Below are 21,735 nucleotides of genomic sequence, written 5' to 3'. Positions count from 1 at the left end.
CAGGAACACACACACACACACACATATTCAGCGCCCCCTACACCCCTACACAGGCACACACACAGGAACACACACAAACACACACACACACACACACACACACACAAGCCTCTACAGGTAACTGTCTGAGATTGGCAGACAGTGCTACTCACTGCTGCTGAGTTTTACTGACTAACAACACTTGTAATGCCACTTGATGCCCCCTTACACCCTGCCCCCACCGGAGCCCCTACACTTCCAAACGGGTGCATTAGGAGGGAGGAGGGTTGGGGTTTTGGTAAATTGAGGCCTTTTCCTTCAGAGTATCCAGGCACAGACGACAGCTCCAGCTTCCTGTAAAAGAAAGGGAAGGGAGAGGGGAAACAAGTGCGTGAGTACAGAGGCTGAAAGATAACAAGGTCATTTCAAGGTAATTCTCTCTCCTTTCTTGGGTGACTGGGTACTATTCACAGCCTGAAGCCCCCCACTGCTGAGGATGACAACAATAAAACCACCACCACCCCCCCCCAAGGCCCTGGGTGGACACTGGTCTCCTGTATATTGAAAGTGTGACAGTCAAGCCCTCTGGTGGACGAGAGTATCACAGGAGCCAAACTGACCCGAACCCCAGGTTCACAACAAACCTGGGCAGTGCCCGTACGCACTCTGTCAGTGTATTACTGTGCCCAGGGAGCCCAGGTTCAACCAGGCTCCAGGTTCAACTGGGGTTGTAGAAAGGAAACTATGACAGGGGAAAGGGCAAACGGAGAAAGGACAGAGCACGATCAGGTGAGCTGGCAATGCCTACCAGAGACCACCAGCCCAAACGACTGCTCAGTGCCATATGAGGAATGATCGATGGGTGAAGTACCAGGGCCCACACGTGGGGGCAGTACAGCTGGGGAGGGCAGCGAAAGGGTGGGCCTGACCAATCAGAGTGCAGAAGGGCTACTTGCAGCCTGTCTCACTCCCTCCGCGCCCCCTCCCAGCCACTGGCAAAGACCAGCCAGTGAAGGCGGGGAAGGGGGAAGATTGTTTACCCCTTATGGAATGAATAAAGAGGCCGCTCACCTTCAGGGGGCTCCGACATTGGTGGGGTAAGGCAGTACATGTGGTAGCCACGGTCACAGTCATCACAGAATAAGAGCTGGTCCTAGAGAAACCAAGAGCATCGCACCATCAGCTGCGATAACACTGACCATCGCCACTCCTGACCAGCGAAACATCAGCTTTCACCACCTCAGGACGTCCCAAAGAGCTTCACAGCCAATGAAGGACTTTTTGAAGTGTAGTCACTGTTGTAATGTAGGAAACACAGCAGCCAATTTGTGCACAGCAAGATCCCGTTAACATCAAAGTGACAATGACCCAGATCATCTGTTTTTAGTGATGTTGGTTCAGGGATAAACACTGGCCCCAGGACACCGGGGAGAACTCCCCCCTGCTCTTCTTTCAATAGTGGCCGTGGGATCTTTTACACCCACCCGAGAGGGCAGACGGGGCCTCGGTTTAATGTCTCATCCTGAAAGACGGCACCACTGGCAGTGTGGCACTCCCTCAGCACTGACCCTCCGACAGTGCGGCGCTCCCTCAGTACTGACCCTCCGACAGTGCGGCGCTCCCTCATTACTGACTCTCCGACAGTGCGGAGCTCCCTCAGTACTAACACCCCACAGTGCGGCGCTCCCTCAGTACTGACCCTCCGACAGTGCGGCGCTCCCTCATTACTGACTCTCCGACAGTGCGGCGCTCCCTCAGCACTGACCCTCCGACAGTGCGGCACTCTCTCAGCACTGACCCTCCGACAGAGCGGCGCTCCCTTAGTACTGATCCTCCGACAGTGCACCACACCCTCAGTACTGACCCTCCGACAGTGGGGCGCTCCCTCAGTACTGACTCTTTGACAGTGCGACGCTCCCTCAGTACTGACCCTCCGACAGTGCGGCGTTCCCTCAGTACTGACCCTCCGACAGTGTGACACTCCCTCAGTACTGACCCTCCGACAGTGCGGCGTCCCCTCAGTACTGACCCTCCGACAGTGGGACACTCCCTCAGTACTGGCCCTCCGACAGTGGGACACTCCCTCAGTACTGACCCTCCGACAGTGCGACACTCCCTCAGTACTGGCCCTCCGACAGTGCGACGCTCCCTCAGTACTGCCGCTCGGACAGTGTGACCCTCCCTCAGTACTGGCCCTCCAACAGTGCAACACTCCCTCAGCACTGACCCTCTGACAGTGCGGCGCTCCCTCAGCACTGATCCTCTGACAGTGCGGCACTCCCTCAGTACTGCACTGGGAGTGTCAGCCTGGTACTGTGTGTTCTAGGATGGAGGTTCAAACCCACAAGTGTCCGACTCCGAGGTGAGGGAGCTACCTACCAGACCACGGCTGACACTGTGCAACAGCAAGTATTATTAGCACTTAACAGATAGAAGTGAAGCTGTCCTGAACCGTTAAGGGCGATTTAGAGGAAGTTAATCCTCCCTTGTGGTTTCCTCTGTTACAAGTTTAGAGGAGCATGGACGTGTGACATTTTGTGCTCCCTCCACCTGGTCCCCGTACTTACATCATTCTCTGAGGTGCCGCACAAGTTGCAGCATTTACACTCGATACATTGCCACCGGTAAGTCTTCACTGCAGCCATCATCACTGGTGTGAACTGGAGGCAAGAAGGGTGTCCTGGAAACAGATCCACTCACTTAGCACACTGCTTCTCAATTCCAAATACCTGCTCGTACAATCACACGTAGCACATTCGGCCCATCGTTTACATGCTGGCTTTTCAAATGAGTTAAACTAAACAGAGTTTTGTTCATACTTGGTGTTACTTACAGTCCCTGGTCCCCAGATTAGCCCAAGGTGGCTACAGACATCGTGGAGAATGTGTAAGAAAGATTGACAAGGACGATCCCAGAAACTGAGAGGTTAGAACGATCAGGAAAGATTGAACAGGCCGGGGCTCTTTTCTCTAGAAAAGAGACGGCCGAGGGGGTGACTTGATCGAGCTCTTTAAAATGATGGAGGGGGTTTCAATAGGGTCGATGTAGAGAAGATGTTTCCCCTTGTTGGTGAGGGGGGGGAGAGACCAGAACTAGGGCCCATCGATATAAGACAGTCACTAATAAATCCGATGGGGAATTCAGGAGAAACTCCTTCACCCAGAGAGTGGGGAGAATGTGGGACTCGCTCCCACGGGGAGTGGGGAGAATGTGGGACTCGCTCCCACGGGGAGTGGGGAGAATGTGGGACTCGCTCCCACGGGGAGTGGGGAGAATGTGGGACTCGCTCCCACGGGGAGTGGGGAGAATGTGGGACTCGCTCCCACGGGGAGTGGGGAGAATGTGGGACTCGCTCCCACAGGGAGTGGGGAGAATGTGGAACTCGCTCCCACGGGGAGTGGGGAGAATGTGGGACTCGCTCCCACGGGGAGTGGGGAGAATGTGGGACTCGCTCCCACGGGGAGTGGGGAGAATGTGGGACTCGCTCCCACGGGGAGTGGGGAGAATGTGGGACTCGCTCCCTCAGGGAGTGGGGAGAATGTGGGAGTCGCTCCCTCAGGGAGTGGGGAGAATGTGGGACTCGCTCCCTCAGGGAGTGGGGAGAATGTGGGACTCGCTCCCACGGGGAGTGGGGAGAATGTGGGACTCGCTCCCACAGGGAGTGGTCGAGGTGAATAGTATCGATACATTTAAGGGGGAAGCTGGATAAACACATGAGGGAGAAAGGAATAGGAGGATATGGTGATGGGGGGAGATGGAGAGGGGGTTGGGAGGAGGCTCGTGTGGGGCAGAAACACCAGCAGACGGGCTGAATGGCCTGATAATTTGAGGTGCCCTCCCTGTAATTCTGTGTACAATGTCAGATGGTAAAGTTCGGGTACCTGAACGGCCACAGTCAGAGCACGACACCAGCTCCTCTGACTGTCCTGTCTTCTTGTTTAGTCTTGAATCACCCAGGCAAAAATCACAGTAATTGTTGGGCAAAGCCAAACCATCGGGTCCTTTCTTCGCTGCGAGTTCAAATCAGAAACAAAAAAACATCAGAACACCACAGGAACTGGCATTAATTTGGGCACAGCTCACTGTCTGCACTAACACAGTAACATCACTAAATAGGAGGCGGGGGAGGGGGTACCAATCTGGTGTCTGTCCTGCCCTGAATGAACTGGTCGTTGCCTCTCTGTGGGGTGAGATGGATTCTCGGGGCACGTGAACCCAGCTTCAGACTTGGCCGGACGAGCGCCTGGGAGGCTCGTTCTCTCAGGCGGCCAGGGGAACATCACTTGGAGCAGGCTGGCCCACTCCCTCGCACAGCCCAGTGGACAAGGGGAGGGAGAGGCCGAACACGTCCTTCCGATCTGCACTGTTAGATTCTTTCAATACTTTATGTTGGCAGCAACAGGGCCTTCTGGGGTCCCCACAGGTCAGATTCTAGCTGAAGTAACTCTGCAGGCCGGCCGGCAGGTATTTGGAACCTATCAAGGGCCTGCCCACCTCCTGAGCTGAAGGGCAGCAGCAGCAGACTCTCGGCCAGCTGGGTTACACTCCCAGGTAGTTGGCCAGCTCCCCCATCCCCCACCGCGGACACTCCCCTCACACCCCAACACAATAAGGCAGTAAGAGAGAGGTTTGCTCCAGACCTGCTTTCAATTTTCTGAAGTCGCCTGGAGGTCGACCCACTGCAATGAAGAGAAGGGGACAGTGAGAAAAGAGCATTCTGGTACTTCTCCTGTAAACACAAACCCCCAACCTTGCCTCAGATTCCCGGGTCTCACACACACTCTCCTGGGCTCGAAAACAGGCCGTGGGGCTGACTCTCATGGAGGTACGCTTGGAAAAGTGTTCACCGCAATCTGGCACCTCGCCACCAGCGCCCCATTTTCTCCATGCACATGGTGCCAGCAGGCTGCTCGACTGCAGGAGGCATCAGAGTCAGGTCCCGTACCATCTCCACCCAACGTCCGAACGTACACAATCTCCAGCAGGGCATCACCAGTCCGCGAACAGGAATCATGACCGGCTCAGCCCCCGCCACCTCCCCCCCTCTTGCTCTATGACAAACAGCGCTGAGGTCAACTGTCTCCCTCCCTACCTTGTGTCTTTGTTGTGATGAGCTAAGTCAGCACAGAACAATCCCACGGACTGCCAGGTCTGTAGAGCTCACCTTGTGCCGCTGGAATATTAACCTCATGAGCATTGAAGGAGCATGTAAATTCTAGAAATCAGTATGGAATGAGGAAAGGTCCCTGAACCAACACTAGGAAGAATTCCAAGAAAAAAACTGAAGTCTCCAGTACGTAGACAAATGCAAAAAGGATCAGGAGGCCATTTAGCCCCCTCAAGCCTGTTACACAGGAACAGGAAGAGGCCGTTCAGCCCCTCTCAAGCCTGTTACACAGGAACAGGAAGAGGCCATTCAGCCCCTCTCAAGCCTGTTACACAGGAACAGGAAGAGGCCATTCAGCTCCTCTCATGCCTGTTACACAGGAACAGGAAGAGGCCATTCAGCTCCTCTCATGCCTGTTACACAGGAACAGGAAGAGGCCGTTCAGCCCCTCTCAAGCCTGTTACACAGGAACAGGAAGAGGCCGTTCAGCCCCTCTCATGCCTGTTACACAGGAACAGGAGGTGGCCATTCAGCTTCTTGAACCTGTTCTGCCATTCAGTTAGATCACAGTTGATCTGTTCCTCAGGATAATTTACTCATCTTCACTCCATATCCTTGGATAACCTAACTCAATAACCTAGGGGGTGTGTTCCAGGCTTCCACTACCCTTTGGGTGAAGGCATCCCCCCTGAATGGCCTGGCTGGAATTTTCTGTCCCCTTTGTCCTCGATTATCCCCTCCACCTCAGAAAAGGAAACAGGTTCTTCTGAAAACTTTGCATTTGAGACTGATTAACCCCACAATCTTCTAAACACGAGTCACGTTCCAATAGCTGCTTCCAAAACGGAGGGAGTCTGCTCACCTTCCACTGAACAGCCCGACCACACCCACTGCCTCAGGCTCACACTGCTCCTGAGCAGTCTGTCAGTATGGCCACCGCCAGTGCCAACGTTGCTGTCCCCTGGCACCAGCCAACAGCCTGGAGGAGTAAGTCTCCAAACCACCCAGAGCACCCTATTCATTGCACAGGGTGGGAGGGTCAAACCTCAACATACAAAGGGCCTCAAAGAAATCCTTTGGTTTCTGAAAAAAACTTCATCATTCAGCAGGTGAAATCACAAACTGATACAGTTCAGAAGGAGGCCATTCAGCCCATCATGTCTGTGGTGGCTCTGAAAGGTCAATGCAATTAGTCCCATTACCCACACCGCCCGCACCCCCCGCACCCCCCACCAGCTCTTTCCCCCACAGTCCCGCTATTTTTTTCTTTTTTTTAAGTGTTTATCCATTTCCCCTTTTGAAAGTTGCTGTTAAATGTGTTCCCGCTGCCCTTCCAGGCAGTATATTCCAGCCGGTTGTCGGTTTAAGGGGCGGCTGGTTGATACCAATGTTAGACATGCTCCCAAGCGCGCCCCCGCCTCCCCCCACCCCACCCCAAGTAAATAGAAAGATTACAGGCACGCACACTTACGTTCCTCCCTTCTGTGGGATATGGGGATCTGAGGTTCCAGGTCTTTCTCGTCGTCGCCCTCTTCATCCGCCAGGTGGGAATGTGCGTAGTGATAGCTGAGGCCTGGGCGATTCTTGTAACGCTTGCCACAGACTGTCAGGGGGAGGAGGGAGGAAAAGAAAGAAGAATTCAAGAAGCGAGCCCGAGCAACAGAAACAAGGTGACTAAACACAAAGTGTCCAAAACATAACCAGAGCTGGGAGGGTGTGTACAGCATCACACTACAGGAGTACACCAAACCCGGAACCACCAGAGCCGGGAGGGTGTGTACACCAAACCCGGAATACACCAGAGCTGGGAGGATGTGTACACCAAACCCGGAATCACCAGAGCTGGGAGGGCGTGTACACCAAACCCGGAATACACCAAACCCAGAATCACCATGCTCTTGATTCATTCCTCACGATAGAGAGGTTCTTTTCAGCAAATTAACTGCATATGAGCAGCTAGGTAAACAGGCAAAATAAAACAGGAATTGGGGAATGAGAGGGTGGGGAGGGGAGGGGAGAGAGCGAGCGAGCAGGCGCGAGAGAGAGAGCGAGCGGGCGCGAGAGAGAGAGAGCGGGCGCGAGAGAGAGAGAGCGGGCGCGAGAGAGAGAGAGCGGGCGCGAGAGAGAGAGAGAGCGGGCGCGAGAGAGAGAGAGAGCGGGCGCGAGAGAGAGAGAGAGCGGGCGCGCGAGAGAGAGAGAGCGGGCGCGCGAGAGAGAGCGCGCGAGCGGGCGCGTGAGAGAGAGAGCGCGCGAGCGGGCGCGCGAGAGAGAGAGCGCGCGAGCGGGCGGGCGCTAGAGAGCGCGCGAGCGGGCGGGCGGGCGCTAGAGAGCGCGCGAGCGGGCGGGCGCTAGAGAGCGCGCGAGCGGGCGGGCGCTAGAGAGCGCGCGAGCGGGCGGGCGCTAGAGAGCGCGCGAGCGGGCGGGCGCTAGAGAGCGCGCGAGCGGGCGGGCGCTAGAGAGCGCGCGAGCGGGCGGGCGCTAGAGAGCGCGCGAGCGCTAGAGAGCGCGCGAGCGGGCGGGCGCTAGAGAGAGCGCGAGCGGGCGGGCGCTAGAGAGAGCGCGAGCGGGCGGGCGCTAGAGAGAGCGCGAGGGGGCGGGCGCTAGAGAGCGCGCGAGGGGGCGGGCGCTAGAGAGAGCGCGAGCGGGCGGGCGCTAGAGAGAGCGCGAGCGGGCGGGCGCTAGAGAGAGCGCGAGCGGGCGGGCGCTAGAGAGAGCGCGAGCGGGCGGGCGCTAGAGAGAGCGCGAGCGGGCGGGCGCTAGAGAGCGCGCGAGCGGGCGGGCGCTAGAGAGCGCGCGAGCGGGCGGGCGCTAGAGAGCGCGCGAGCGGGCGGGCGCTAGAGAGAGCGCGAGCGGGCGGGCGCTAGAGAGAGCGCGAGCGGGCGGGCGCTAGAGAGAGCGCGAGCGGGCGGGCGCTAGAGAGAGCGCGAGCGGGCGGGCGCTAGAGAGAGCGCGAGCGGGCGGGCGCTTGAGAGAGCGCGAGCGGGCGGGCGCTAGAGAGAGCGCGAGCGGGCGGGCGCTAGAGAGAGCGCGAGCGGGCGGGCGCTAGCGAGAGCTCAAACAGGCGGGCGCTAGAGAGAGCGCGCTAGAGACAGAGAGAGAGAGAGCTAGAGAGAGACAGAGCTAGGGAGAGAGAGCTAGAGGGAGAGAGAAAGTGAGAGAGCAAGAAGGCGAGAGAGAGCGAGGGAGAATGAGCGAGAGAGCACAAGAGAGAGAGAGAATGCTAGAGAGAGCGAGAGAGGGATAAAGGCAGGGAGGGAGGCAGAGAGAGACCGGTGTGTCTTCCCAGGCAGCCAGCTTAATAAGTCACAGAAGGACTGATCCTTAGGCACCTGGTTGCATTTATTTGCCTGCCCTGAGGAGGGCTTGTTAAGACAGTAATGACTGATATTCCACCACGTCCTATTGCTACTGTACATTATTCATGTCAATATTTAATGCAGTTTATAGACAGAGGCATAATTTAATAAAGGTTTACTCTTCTACCTTCCAAGATCAACTACGTTCAGCAGAAAACTCAGTTAACTATGGAAGCATCACATAAAGGGCTTTCTCGCTGAGGGAGTGCACTGCAGTGACAGGGAGAAATGGTGAGTGGCTGTGAGCTGGGTCACAGACATCGAGGACTCAACTGGCACTCCGAGCGCCAAAAAAAACACAAACCTAAAAACACAACCTCCACTTCTGAGCAGAGAGAGAGCTACACTCTCTTCACTGCGCTGCACAACAACACAAATTATCTCCACTACATGTTCATCCCTAGAGGGAGGTTGAAAAGCTGAGCAATCGTTAAAGTGCCTCAAAGTCAGAAAGTCGTGGGTTCAAGCCCCAACCCAGAGTCTCAAATCCACTCCCAGGGTCAGCACTGAGGGAGAGCCGCACTGTCGGAGGGTCAGTACTGAGGGAGAGCCGCACTGTCGGAGGGTCAGTGCTGAGGGAGTGCCGCATTGTCGGAGGGTCAGTACTGAGGGAGCGCCGCACTGTCGGAGGGTCAGTACTGAGGGAGCGCCGCACTGTCGGAGGGTCAGTACTGAGGGAGCGCCGCACTGTCGGAGGGTCAGTGCTGAGGGAGCGCCGCACTGTCGGAGGGTCAGTACTGAGGGAGCGCCGCACTGTCGGAGGGTCAGTGCTGAGGGAGCGTCGCACTGTGGGAGGGTCAGTACTGAGGGAGCGCCGCACTGTCGGAGGGTCAGTAATGAGGGAGCACCGCACTGTCGGAGGGTCAGTGCTGAGGGAGCGCCGCACTGTCAGAGGGTCAGTGCTGAGGGAGTGCTGCATTGTTGGGGGGGTCAGTGCTGAGGGAGCGCCGCACTGTCGGAGGGTCAGTACTGAGGGAGTGCCGCACTGTCGGAGGGTCAGTGCTGAGGGAGTGCCGCACTGTCGGAGGGTCAGTGCTGAGGGAGCGCCGCACTGTCGGAGGGTCAGTGCTGAGGGAGCGCCGCACTGTCGGAGGGTCAGTGCTGAGGGAGCGCCGCACTGTCGGAGGGTCAGTGCTGAGGGAGCGCCGCACTGTCGGAGGGTCAGTGCTGAGGGAGCGCCGCACTGTCGGAGGGTCAGTGCTGAGGGAGCACTGCACTGTCGGAGGGTCAGTGCTGAGGGAGCACCTCACTGTCGGAGGGTCAGTAGTGAGGGAGCACCGCACTTTCGGAGGGTCAGTACTGAGGGAGCACCGCACTGTCGGAGGGTCAGTGCTGAGGGAGTGCCGCACTGTGGGAGGGACATTACTGAGGGAGCGCTGCACTGTTGGAGGGTCAGTCCTGAGGGAGTGCCGCGCTGTTGGAGGGTCAGTGCTGAGGGAGCGCCGCACTGTCGGAGGGTCAGTACTGAGGGAGCGCCGCACTGTCGGAGGGTCAGTGCAGTTCAATGGGCATGTAGCACTTTGGGACAGCCTGAGGTGCTGGAAGGTACTGGATTGATTTACTGAAGAATATTCTGTCAAATATCACAGAGCAGTTTGGGAGTTGGGTGGGCAGACAACAGGGCAGAGGTGGTGAAAGATTTGAAAGGCCGACCAGAAGGGAAGGAATTTATCAGCTATCACACCTTCAGATCACTTCAAACAGGAAAGATATTTCAGTGGAGCTCTGTTGAACTGTGAAAAGATTTGAATGCGTAATCTTTTCTGAGAGTGAAGTTCAGGCTGCACTGTCTGACAAACACTGTCCCAACTCTAGGCATGAGCTCTCCAGGCCCAGAGGAGCCCTCTACACCACGGTATGTCTCATTTCCAGGGCCGGCAGCTCTGGTGGTATTGGCTCGTCACTGGGTAAACCCTAAGCCGGACTAGCGGGGCCAGTTTCTACTCGCAGCTGGAGGTGGCTATGGATTAAACCCTGTGCAGACTGTGCTGCCTCCCTCCCTTCACCACACTCTTCAGCCTCAACGTAACTGGCCCAAAACACAAAGCTTAGGGCCCTCCTACTTTTTAATACTACGCCAGGCATAACGACACAGAAGATCATCAGAACTAGGAGCAGGAGTCGGCCATTCGGCCCCTCGAGCCTGCTCCGCCATTCAATAAGATCATGGATCACCTGATTGTGACCTTAACTCCACTTTCCACTCTGTTCACCATAAACCTCAACTCTCTGGTCGATCAAAAATCTGCCTAACTCAGTCTTGAATATATTCAGTGACCCAGCCTCCACTGCTCTCTGGGGGGGGCGGGGGGGAGAATGTCACAGACGAATGACTCTCTGAGAGAGGAATTTCCTCATCTCCATCTTAAATGGGAGACCCCTTATCCTGAAACTGTGCCCCCTAGATCTAGATTCCCCACGTGGGAGGAAACATCCTCTCAACATCCACCCTGTCACTTCATCGACAAACTCTGCACACACAAAACTGCAGAGAGATCTGGGCAGAACTGAAACTGCACCACTGCACAGTTAGTTTCATTACTGCTGTTTTCTTCAACACAACAGACAAAGGTCAAAACCAGAAACCTCGTTGCCATTCAACTGAATGCAACAGTGCACATCATACCCGGTACCCTCCACTCAACACCCCACCCCGGCCTTCCTGTCCTCGCAAACAACACCCATCCCCCACTCATCCACTGACGACAACATACAGGCTGGCTGACAGCACCACACACTGCTCCACACTTACCACCACACACTGCAACCCACTTACTGCCCGCCTCCTATCTTGGCGCTCCCTATGGAACACCCTTCCTGAGCAAGGCCCACCAGCAGACACCCTTTGGATGAAGGAATGGCAAACATGACAAGGCACTAACAAGGTCCTTGTCACAAACCCTTTCTGTCGAATGGCTGGTGTGAGCGACAACGACAAGAGTGGTCCCTGCTAAACAGGTTCAGGCCAGGGACCCTGTGCAGCCAATCCCACCACTGGGGCCTCAGTTCAAACTTCTCGTGCACTTCTGGAGAGATACAAACAATGCTGCACAATATCCAGAACCCTCCCCCTCCGCAGGCCGAGTGGCCTCCCCTCCCCCCGCAGGCCGGGCGCCCCCCCCTCCGCAGGCTGGGTAACGTCCCCTCTACAGACTAAGTGGCTGCCTGATCACCTTAAACTCAGCGAATGATGAGGCTCTCAGTTGGCTTCAGGGATTTGAATTCACTAAATAATAATCATTATTTTGTTGTTATACATTGAGAGAGGGGGTTCAATGGAAACCCAGTTGCTTCACCGTTACTTTCCCAGCTGGGCTTCACCTCAAACAGTTAAAATGGTAAAACAGTCGGCAGCTTCAGGGGAGTGAAGGACAGGCGATTTATGCTGTTCTGTGTCACTGACCCTGACCTGAGATGCCAGCGACAGGCAGTGCACCGGTAGGCTAATCGACCATGGGCAGCATCGCCTCCAAACGGTCCACCACATGCATTTGCCGACTGGGTAGCGATAGGAAACTGGTGCCTTCCCTCCCTCTCCTCACCATTAGCTCAGGGACAGGGCAGCTGGAATCCTTCCCCCTGTACTACCTTTCAGACACGAGGCACGACACTGCACCAAGAACATCGCCGAGCTGCAAGGCCAAGCCACACAGCGGGGCGAGTGCACGCTGACGTTTTCACCAACTCTTCCACCCACCCACAAGCCTCCCCTCACCCCCGTCACCTCCCACCCCGCCCATCCCCTCCCCCCCCCACCCCCCAAAGCAACACATACAGGAAACCAGAACCAAAGGAAAGTCACAGACAGAAGGAGGAGACACAGGCGGACAAGGAAGAGGACAGCGAGAAGCTCCAGAATACCTCTTTCAGAAGAAGGTTTGGAGTTATGCTTTTGTTTGCATCTATCTGCAACAGAGAAGATAAAGAGAGTGAAAAGATCTGAAAGAACAGGTGCGGCTTCCTTTTAATTTTAGAAAAAAAAGAGAAAATAAGAACCAGGAGGTCAGAATAACTCAGTGCCAGAGGAGGGCGTCATGCAGATCATGCTAAACAACTCCACGTTCAGACATGCTTACAGTCCGAGACTCACTTCAATCCTTAATGTCCCTATATCGAGCACAGCGGCTCCCTGATACCCTGAATCCCACACAGCCCCGAACTCCGTTCTGTTTTAGTCTGAAACGGGGTCTACACAGCACCAGGGGCCGGCCGACAGGGCATTTCTGGAGTTGGCGCAGGCCACAGTCTGGGGATGGGTTTAGCGGTAAGAGCCAGCAGCTTCAGCACAAGAGGCAACATTACAGCCCTAACGTGAGCGGGTCTGGCCACAGGTCACCAGCAAGAATCGAAACAAAGGACGTTCCTCAGTCTCCCCGGAACAAGAACAGGGAAAGTGACTAAAGCCTCAAGTTTTAACATTGGTTATTCTCCCCAGTATTATATATAGGCCATCACTGCCAATACTGCCAAGGTCAAGGCAATGCTGGCAACTATCACAAGATACAGCAAACTTAACACCAATGTTTATAAAGGTTATTATTGCTGATATTGTACAAGCTACTATCATTAATATTGTACAAGTTGCCAATGATACAGCCCGGGCTAATGTCACCAATATCTTTATGGAATATTATCGCCATTTTATCAATAATATTTCTAAGGGTTAACATTGTCAACGTTGCTTGGGTATCACCGTCAACAGAGCCAGCATTGCCAACAATGTACTGGGTAGTCGAGTAAATATTGCATGGATTAATGCCGATACTTTGGGAGTGATATTGTATGGATTGTCACTGCCGATATTCAGTGAGCTCCTAGTGTTTGTATATTATTGCCAATGTGGTACTGAATAGTGATATTATAAAGGGGTATCAGCAATATTGGCTGGGGCATTACTGGCAAAACTGCCCAGCTCCCCGGCGACACCGCCCAGGTTCTCATCCTACTGTATGGCTAAGCCTGCTACTCCATGCGTTACTATTGTCAATATGATGTGGGTAATTATCAATATTTTAGATGGGTTAGATACTGATATTGTACAGCGTACCTCTGATACTGTGCAGGGCATCATTGCAAGGCCCTTACTGATGGTGTTTTAGTTTTGTCTGATATTAAATGAGTGATCAGTGACCTCGCAAGGATTACTGACATTGTACGGTTTACAGACTGATCATAAAACCATCTGGAAACAGTGAGGGGAGTAGCAAACTGTACAGAGGTCGCAGTTTATTATCTTTGAGGTCAGTCACTGGGGTCCTAGGTGTTGAAGGACAGGTTTGTCACCTGGCTGACCTCAATGTGAGCAGGTGAATGGTGCAGCTTGGGTTACAGCTCCAGAAAGCGCGAGTCTTTCCCAATCCACACTCTCACCCCCAAGTGAAAATCAGGTTCCTCTGTGCGCAGGACACCGGCAAATCAACCGACGATCATTCACGTGGCACGGCTGTGAAACTGGGGTTAACAGAGAGGCCGTCTTTCCCTACCTCACTCCAAACGGAGCCCTGGAGCTGACGAGCTGCCCTCCAGCTTTCCCTTCAGGATACAGCGATTTGTTACTGGCCGCTCATCACATTATTGGTGGCTTGTAGATCAATGGGGGATATTAGGGAGGCGGGTACCAGGTTTCATAAAGCACTTCAGATATGGGAATAGCTTCATGCGCCGCCAAGTATTCACTGTACATGCCAGGAATCACATCCCCAGTGAAGGAAGCTTTGCTCAAAGCCGAACCAGACATGCCACATTTTAAACTATCTCAGCCGGAGGCGGGGGGGGGTGGGGGTGGGGGGGGAATTGCTTGATTAGAGACAGGCATTGAGGTAGGTGGACCATACAACCCAGGGAAACGAGATCCCTGGAACACCAACTCTACCATCAGGATGGGGGTGGGGGTGGGGTGGTTATGAGCAGCTCCAGGGAACGTCAATCTGCCAGAGATTCAGTCTCAGGCCCCTGGCAATGTGCTCTTGCAATGAAACAGTTTGTGTATTGTCTAAGTCTATTACTGTATTACTAGTTCCCTGCACTGCCTCTCTGCTCCTGTGTAACTATCTCGCTGCTGCATAAATCTCTGGAATTTAGACAATGCTGCTGCCCAAGTGTGTTATTCACTCCTTGTTAGAGTAGACAGGGGATTCATTAATCTCTGATGAGTTTCCTTTTATTCATTCTCGGGATGCAGGAGTTGCTAGTGAAGCCGGTATTGATCACCCATCCCTTAGTCACACTGGGAAGGTGCTGGTGAGCCTTCTCACTGCTGCCTGCTTCGGAAATGGTTTGCGCGGCCACTGCAACTGAGAATCAGACACGTCTGTGAGGGCCTGGAGTCACCTACAGCCCCAAACTAGGTAATGGCACCAGGCCTCCTTCCCTAAAGGGGCGTCCGTGAACCAGTTGGGCTTTTACGACAATCCAGCGTACGGTCGCTCGGCATATCACTAAAGATAAGACGTCGCCGGAGCTTTTCGTGGACAGGTGCAAGAATGCCAAATTTCAAAGGACCCAAAAATTTATCCTGCTGTTTGGTTGGCAAGTCAACTCTGGCTGAGGCATTGCCCTGGAGAATGGATCAGGAAACTATTTCCCCCCCACGCTTTTGTTTAATTCTAATTTGTTAGTGGAACATGACCAGGCATTGCACCTTTTTCAAGCTAAACAAAAGGGGCCAATTGTCCCCTGGTGCATTCTCCTTGGCAACGTCGTGAATAATGAGAGTTGACATGCCAGCCAATCAGTATACTCTTCCCATGCAGTATAAATTGTTGCTCCCTTTGAGATGTGGCGGTCTTGAGTCTGTCCTGCTGAGTGCAAGATGAAAAGTTTCCACAGTATCTCTTGTTTTTCAGCAATATTCATGAACCCAAGCTCTCTGTTTCTAGATTCTCAAAGACAGATTTACATTCAATTAAAACTGCCCACACTGGGATGTAAACTGATGCTCTCTCGATTGCTGCTCTGACCATTCTGGTACTGTAACAGGACATGCCATCGTACTCAAGGCAGCTTGAAGAGGTGCAGCATTGAGACGGCCTCCCTGTACAAACTGCCCGTGTGCTTTCAGCAATTGAATTAACCGTGCACTTGTCGCCACCATATCTCTCACTGTCCACCCCTAACAACCTGCAACGCTGGGAGCAAATTAGGGCAAGTCACTGGCCTAGCCGGCTCTCAACTGTTAAACATGAATAAGAGAAATCTCTGCACATCTCAACACTAATGGCGGGAGAATCTAATCCAGGCCACCGCTCCCACGTAGGGCTTCTCACTCCCACCCATTCCCAGGACTCCAGCAATAGCACTGGAGGGTGCATTCATACAGGAGCAGCCCAATGAGCACACAGCCTTCCTCATTCCAGTCTTCATAGGATGGGATTGGGTTGGTGGTGGTGGTGGTGGTGGTGGTGGTGGGGGGGTGGGGGGGGAGAAGAGAATAATGGGGAAAAGGAGTGATATAGATTTAAGGAGAGGAGAGAGAATGAATTACAGAATGACCACAGCAAGTCAGGCTGCTGGAAGGGGTGGAGACACGGTACTTACTGTCACAAGCATATGGTTTCTCTCGATCCTCGATTGCAGCAGCATCCATTGCTTTCTTTCTTGCACTCCTGCCAACTCCTTTACCCTGATTGGATGGATAGACAAAACAGCTTACCCTCAGCAAATCTGCCAAAATCAACTTGTGGGCCGAATGGCCTAATTTCTGCTCCTATGTCTTATGGTCTAACTCAGACAGAATTTGGCCCTGAATCACAGAGAGATGTGAGGGACAGATGACTAGACGGGCGGTGAAAGAAGTCGGTTTTAAGGAGCGGCTTAAAGGGGAGAAGGGGCGGGGGGGGGAAGGGAGAGAGAGAGTGAGAGAGAGAGAGAGAGAGGTTGAGGTTTAGGGGGGCGGAATTCCGGAGCTCAGGGCCCCAGGCAGCTGAAGGCACGGCCGCCAAAGGTGGAGCGGTGGGGAATCGGGGGGATGGTCACGAAGCCAGAAATGGTGAGTCGCAGAGATTTCGAGGGGTTGTAAGGGGCTGCAGGAAGTTAAAGGGGCGGGGATGAGGGGGCCATGGAAAGATTCGGAAACAGGCCTGAGAATTTTAAAATCGAGGTGTTGCTGAACTGGGCAGGTCAGCAAGCAGGGTGGGGATGGGGTGGGTTAGTGGTGATGGGTGAATGGAACCGGTGTGAGTTAGCATAGAGTAAGTCAGGATGTTTTATAAGGAAAGGACTGTTATATAGTACAACACATGGGAGCATCTGCTTGGTTAAGGCAGGGCCCTTTAAGGTTGAGCAGGGGTGCAAAGAGGTTCCTGTGGATCATAAAAACGGGTTCGGCCGAATGGCCTGAGCTGTGCTGTAAATTCATGAAGGAATGGGAGGAGGGATAACCAGGAGAGCTCACTGCTGAAAAGGAGGTTGGTAAAGGCGATGATGGAGGAAGAGAAGAGAAGGTTAGAGGGCTGAAGGTTTTATCATCAATGGTTGAACAAGGGATGGCACGTGGCGTGGGGTTTGCGCCATTAGTTTGCAGGAGAGCAATGCCAGGATGGAGGAGATGAGAGGTAAATCAGGGTAGGAGTGGACGGCAATGAGCTAAACAGCCGCCTGCTTCTTAGCAGTGGGACCACAGTCTATACCATCACTGGTGAATCACTATCAGTTACCTTGGCTCGGCCTTTACTCCGACGTTTCGGGAGATCTTCCTCATAATCTTCATCATCCAGATCGTCCAGGAAATCATCCGGATCCAGGATTCTCTGCAAACAAAACCAGGATATCATAAACTTTCCCCATAGAACGATTGGAGAAAGAATCAGACCACCCAACAATTCCTCGCGCCCTTTAATATCCCACCCAAACTAAATCCACTCTCCTCTCACTCCCCACACCCGTTAATATCCCACCCAATCTAAACACTCTTCCCCTCACTCCCCACATCCTTTACTATCCCACCCAATCTAAACACTCTTCCCCTCACTCCCCACACCCTTTACTATCCCACCCAATCTAAACACTCTTCCCCTCACTCCCCACATCCTTTACTATCCCACCCAATCTAAACACTCTTCCCCTCACTCCCCACACCCTTTACTATCCCACCCAATCTAAACACACTCCCCCTCACTCCCCGCACCCTTTAATATCCCACCCAGTCAAATCCCACTCTCCCCCTCACTCCCCGCACCCTTTAACATCCCACACAGCCTAATATCACTCTTATCCTCAAACCCCACTCCCTTTAATATCCCAGGCAGCCTAATCTGGCTCTCCCTCACTCCCCACACCCATTAATATCCCACCCAGTCTAATCCCACTCTCCCCCTCACTCCCCTCACCCTTTAATATCCCACCCAATCTAATCCCACTCTCCACGTCTCTCCCCACACCCTTTAATATCCCACCCAATCTAACCCCACTCTCCCCTCACCCTTTAATATCCCACCCAGTCAAATCCCACTCTCCCCCTCACTCCCCGCACCCTTTAACATCCCACACAGCCTAATATCACTCTTATCCTCAAACCCCACTCCCTTTAATATCCCAGGCAGCCTAATCTGGCTCTCCCTCACTCCCCACACCCATTAATATCCCACCCAGTCTAATCCCACTCTCCCCCCCACTCCCCTCACCCTTTAATATCCCACCCAATCTAATCCCACTCTCCACGTCTCTCCCCACACCCTTTAATATCCCACCCAATCTAACCCCACTCTCCCCGCACCCTTTAATATCCCACCCAGTCTAATCCCACTCTCCCCCTCACTCCCCGCACCCTTTAATATCCCACCCAGTCTAATCCCACTCTCCCCCTCACTCCCCACACCCTTTAATATCCCACCCAGTCTAATCCCACTCTCCCCCTCACTCCCCGCACCCTTTAATATCCCACCCAGTCTAATCCCACTCTCTCCCTCACTCCCCACACCCTTTAATATCCCACCCAGTCTAATCCCACTCTCCCCCTCACTCCCAGCACCCTTAAATATCCCAACCAGTCTAATCCCACTCTCCCCCTCACTCCCCAAACCCTTTAATATCCCACTCAATCTAACCCCACCTCACCCACACCACTCTTTGCACCCTTTAATATCTCACGCAACTTAATCATACCCCACACCACCTTTTAATATCCCACCCAATCTAATCTCAGCTCATCCACCCACCACCACTCTCTGCACCTTTTAATATCCCACAAAATCGAACCCCACCTCAGTCTCCCCTTCACTCCACGAAACCTTTAATATCCCACCCAGTATAATCGCACTCTCTGCAGCCTTTAATATCCCACCCAGCCTAATCCCCCTCTCCCCTCACTCTCCGCAGCCTTTAATATCCCACCCAGTCTAATACCGCCTCACTCTCCCCTCACTCTCCGCATCCTTTAACATCCCACCCAGACTAATCCCACTCTCCCCCTCACCCTTTAATATCCCACCAGTCTAATCCCACTCTCCCCCTCACGCCCCCCACCCTTTAATATCCCACCCAGTCTAATCCCTCTCTCCCAGCACCCTTGAATATCCCATACAGTCTAATACCGTCTCACTCTCCCCTCACTCTCCGCACCATTGAATAACCCACGCAATCCAATCCCACTCTTCACCCACACGAATCTCTCTGACCTCCAACATCCCACTAATTCCACTCGCCCAGCTCACTACTGAGAGTTCAACCAATAATACAACAGGAACGCCGCACTGTCGGACGGTCAGTGCTGAGGGAGCGCCGCACTGTCGGAGGGTCAGTGCTGAGGGAGCGCCGCACTGTCGGAGGGTCAGTGCTGAGGGAGCACCGCACGGTCGGAGGGTCAGTGCTGAGGGAGCACCGCACGGTCGGAGGGTCAGTGCTGAGGGTGCGCCGCACGGTCGGAGGGTCAGTGCTGAGGGAGCACTGCACTGCTGGAGGGTCAGTACTGAGGGAGTGCAGCACTGTCGGAGGGTCAATACTGAAGGAGCACCGCACTGTCGGAGGGTCAGTACTGAGGGAGTGCCGCACCGTCGGAGGGTCAGTATTGAGGGAGCGCCACACCTTCGGAGGGTCAGTATTGAGGGAGCGCCGCACCGTCGGAGGGTCAGTATTGAGGGAGTGCCGCGCTGTCGGAGGGTCAGTGCTGAGGGAGCACCACATTCTCAGAGAGTCAGTACTGAGGGAGTGCTGCACTATCAGAGGATCGGTACTGAGGGAGCGCCGCACTGTCGGAGGGTCAGTGTTGAGGGAGCGCCGCACTGTCGGAGGGTCAGTACTGAGGGAGTACTGCACTGTCAGAGCAGCTGCCTTTCAGGATGAGACATTAAACCGAGGCCCCGTCTGCCCTCTCGGGTGGGTGTAAAAGATCCCACAGCCACTATTGGAAGAAGAGCAGGGGGGAGTTCTCCCCGGTGTCCTGGGGCCAATATTTATCCCTCACCCAACATCACTAAAAACAGGTGATCTGGGTCCTTATCACATTGCTGTTTGTGGGAGCTTGCTGTGCACTAATTGGCCACTGTGCTTCCTACATAATGACAGCTACACTTTCAGACCTATGTAGCAAATATCCACCTCCCAGTGATGAGATCAATCAAGTTCCAGCTCTGTGCCAGCTCTGTAGTAAAATCATTGTGACAAAGAACTCCATTCCTTCTGGGCATCAACAAGTGTGCTGCAAATACAGGCAAGAGACTCGCACACCTTCCTCGCTCTGCTGTTGTTCACAGGGTAGTCATTAAGGCTGTCGTCATCTCGGTGGTCGGATAGTCCTCGCTGTTTATCCACTGCCTCCCCTCGCAGCAATGCCTCCAGACTACTGCCATCAGGGGGCACGAGACTGTCTTTCTTCAACCCCAAATCCAGCTCTATAGAATCAAGAGAGAACAGTTCACACTGATGGAGCCACGATGCTCGAGTTCAAAAACAACACTGTTTAAAACTTCACTTCCTTTGTGAATTACGTACTAAGGGGGTCACTGTTTTTCAATTTCAGGCTCCCAGGACAGGTACAGCACGGGGTTAGATACAGAGTAAAGCTCCCTCTACACCATCCCCATCAAACACTCCCAGGACAGGTACAGCATGGGGTTAGATACAGAGTAAAGCTCCCTCTACACCATCCCCATCAAACACTCCCAGGACAGGTACAGCACGGGGTTAGATACAGAGTAAAGCTCCCTCTACACTGTCCCCATCAAACACTCCCAGGGCAGGTACAGCACGGGGTTAGATACAGAGTAAAGCTCCCTCTACACCGTCCCCATCAAACACTCCCAGGGCAGGTACAGCACGGGGTTAGATACAGAGTAAAGCTCCCTCTACACCGTCCCCATCAAACACTCCCAGGGCAGGTACAGCATGGGGTTAGATACAGAGTAAAGCTCCCTCTACACTGTCCCCATTAAACACTCCCAGGACAGGTACAGCACGGGGTTAGATACAGAGTAAAGCTCCCTCTACACTGTCACCATCAAAACACTCCCAGGACAGGTACAGCACGAGGTTAGATACAGAGTAAAGCTCCCTCTACACTGTCCCCATCAAACACTCCCAGGACAGTTACAGCACGGGGTTAGATACAGAGTAAAGCTCCCTCTACACTGTCCCCATCAAACACTCCCAGGACAGGTCCAGCGCGGGGTTAGATACAGAGTAAGGCTCCCTCTACACTGTCCCCATCAAAACACTCCCAGGGCAGGTAGATACTGAATACTTCAGGGCTTGGTAGCTGATGATGAATGTGGGAGGTTGTTAAGGATGGAACGTTGGGCTGTGCAGAATATGTCCGCACAGGGAGAGGACGTGTCTGCACAGGGAGAGGACGTGTCTGCACAGGGAGAGGACGTGTCTACACAGGGAGAGGACGTGTCTGCACAGGGAGAGGACGTGTCTGCACAGGGAGAGGACGTGTCTGCACAGGGAGAGGATAGGGCTGATGGGAAGGGAGATGTTCAGAAGGAGGATTTGAGTAGTGCAGTGGGGCTGCTGCCTGTGAGCAGGAAAAGTACCGAAAATTCCTGATTTTTTAAAAGACAGCCGTAGGTTGGTGCTTGTTACTATGGCGATTTCAATCATCTGGGTATTGTTTCATGTGCAATGCTGACGTACCACACCCAGGAGAACTGGGCTCTCTGCCAGAGCCATTAGCTCTTCACTGGGGTCAGGGACATATATTATTTAACAATTCTCTCAGAGCCGAGCGGCTGATTAACCCCAGTACCTGGTTTGAGAGCTGCAAAGCTGAGATGAGGGTCCTCAGGGGGGTGAGCTCTCCTCTTCTTCCTCCAGCGACGGGCAGGATAAGTGTACAGTTGTCCTGGGGCCATTCCTGCA

At 53.9% G+C, this 21,735-nt stretch overlaps 1 protein-coding gene across 1 annotated transcript; it reads right to left on the bottom strand.

Moving 5' to 3' along the window:
- Window positions 1–61: 61 nt before the first annotated feature.
- On the bottom strand, window positions 62–21,728 carry LOC144677999 (zinc finger protein ubi-d4-like). Its single transcript, XM_078537937.1, has 10 exons — window positions 21,623–21,728; window positions 20,104–20,267; window positions 17,097–17,189; window positions 15,979–16,063; window positions 6,558–6,689; window positions 4,620–4,658; window positions 3,861–3,989; window positions 2,547–2,659; window positions 1,051–1,132; window positions 62–333 (listed from the first exon to the last, which is right to left on the bottom strand). The coding sequence occupies exons 1-10, from the start codon at window positions 21,726–21,728 to the stop codon at window positions 251–253; spliced, it is 1,026 nt and encodes a 341-aa protein (XP_078394063.1). The 3' UTR covers window positions 62–250.
- Between the last annotated feature and the right edge of the window lie 7 nt (window positions 21,729–21,735).

Source organism: Cetorhinus maximus, unplaced genomic scaffold, assembly GCF_964194155.1.
Source record: "Cetorhinus maximus unplaced genomic scaffold, sCetMax3.hap1.1 HAP1_SCAFFOLD_3397, whole genome shotgun sequence".
NCBI classification, from domain to species: Eukaryota; Metazoa; Chordata; class Chondrichthyes; order Lamniformes; family Cetorhinidae; genus Cetorhinus; species Cetorhinus maximus.
The sequence above is the reverse complement of the archived record's forward strand: the minus strand, read 5'-3'. Positions and strand labels throughout refer to the sequence as shown.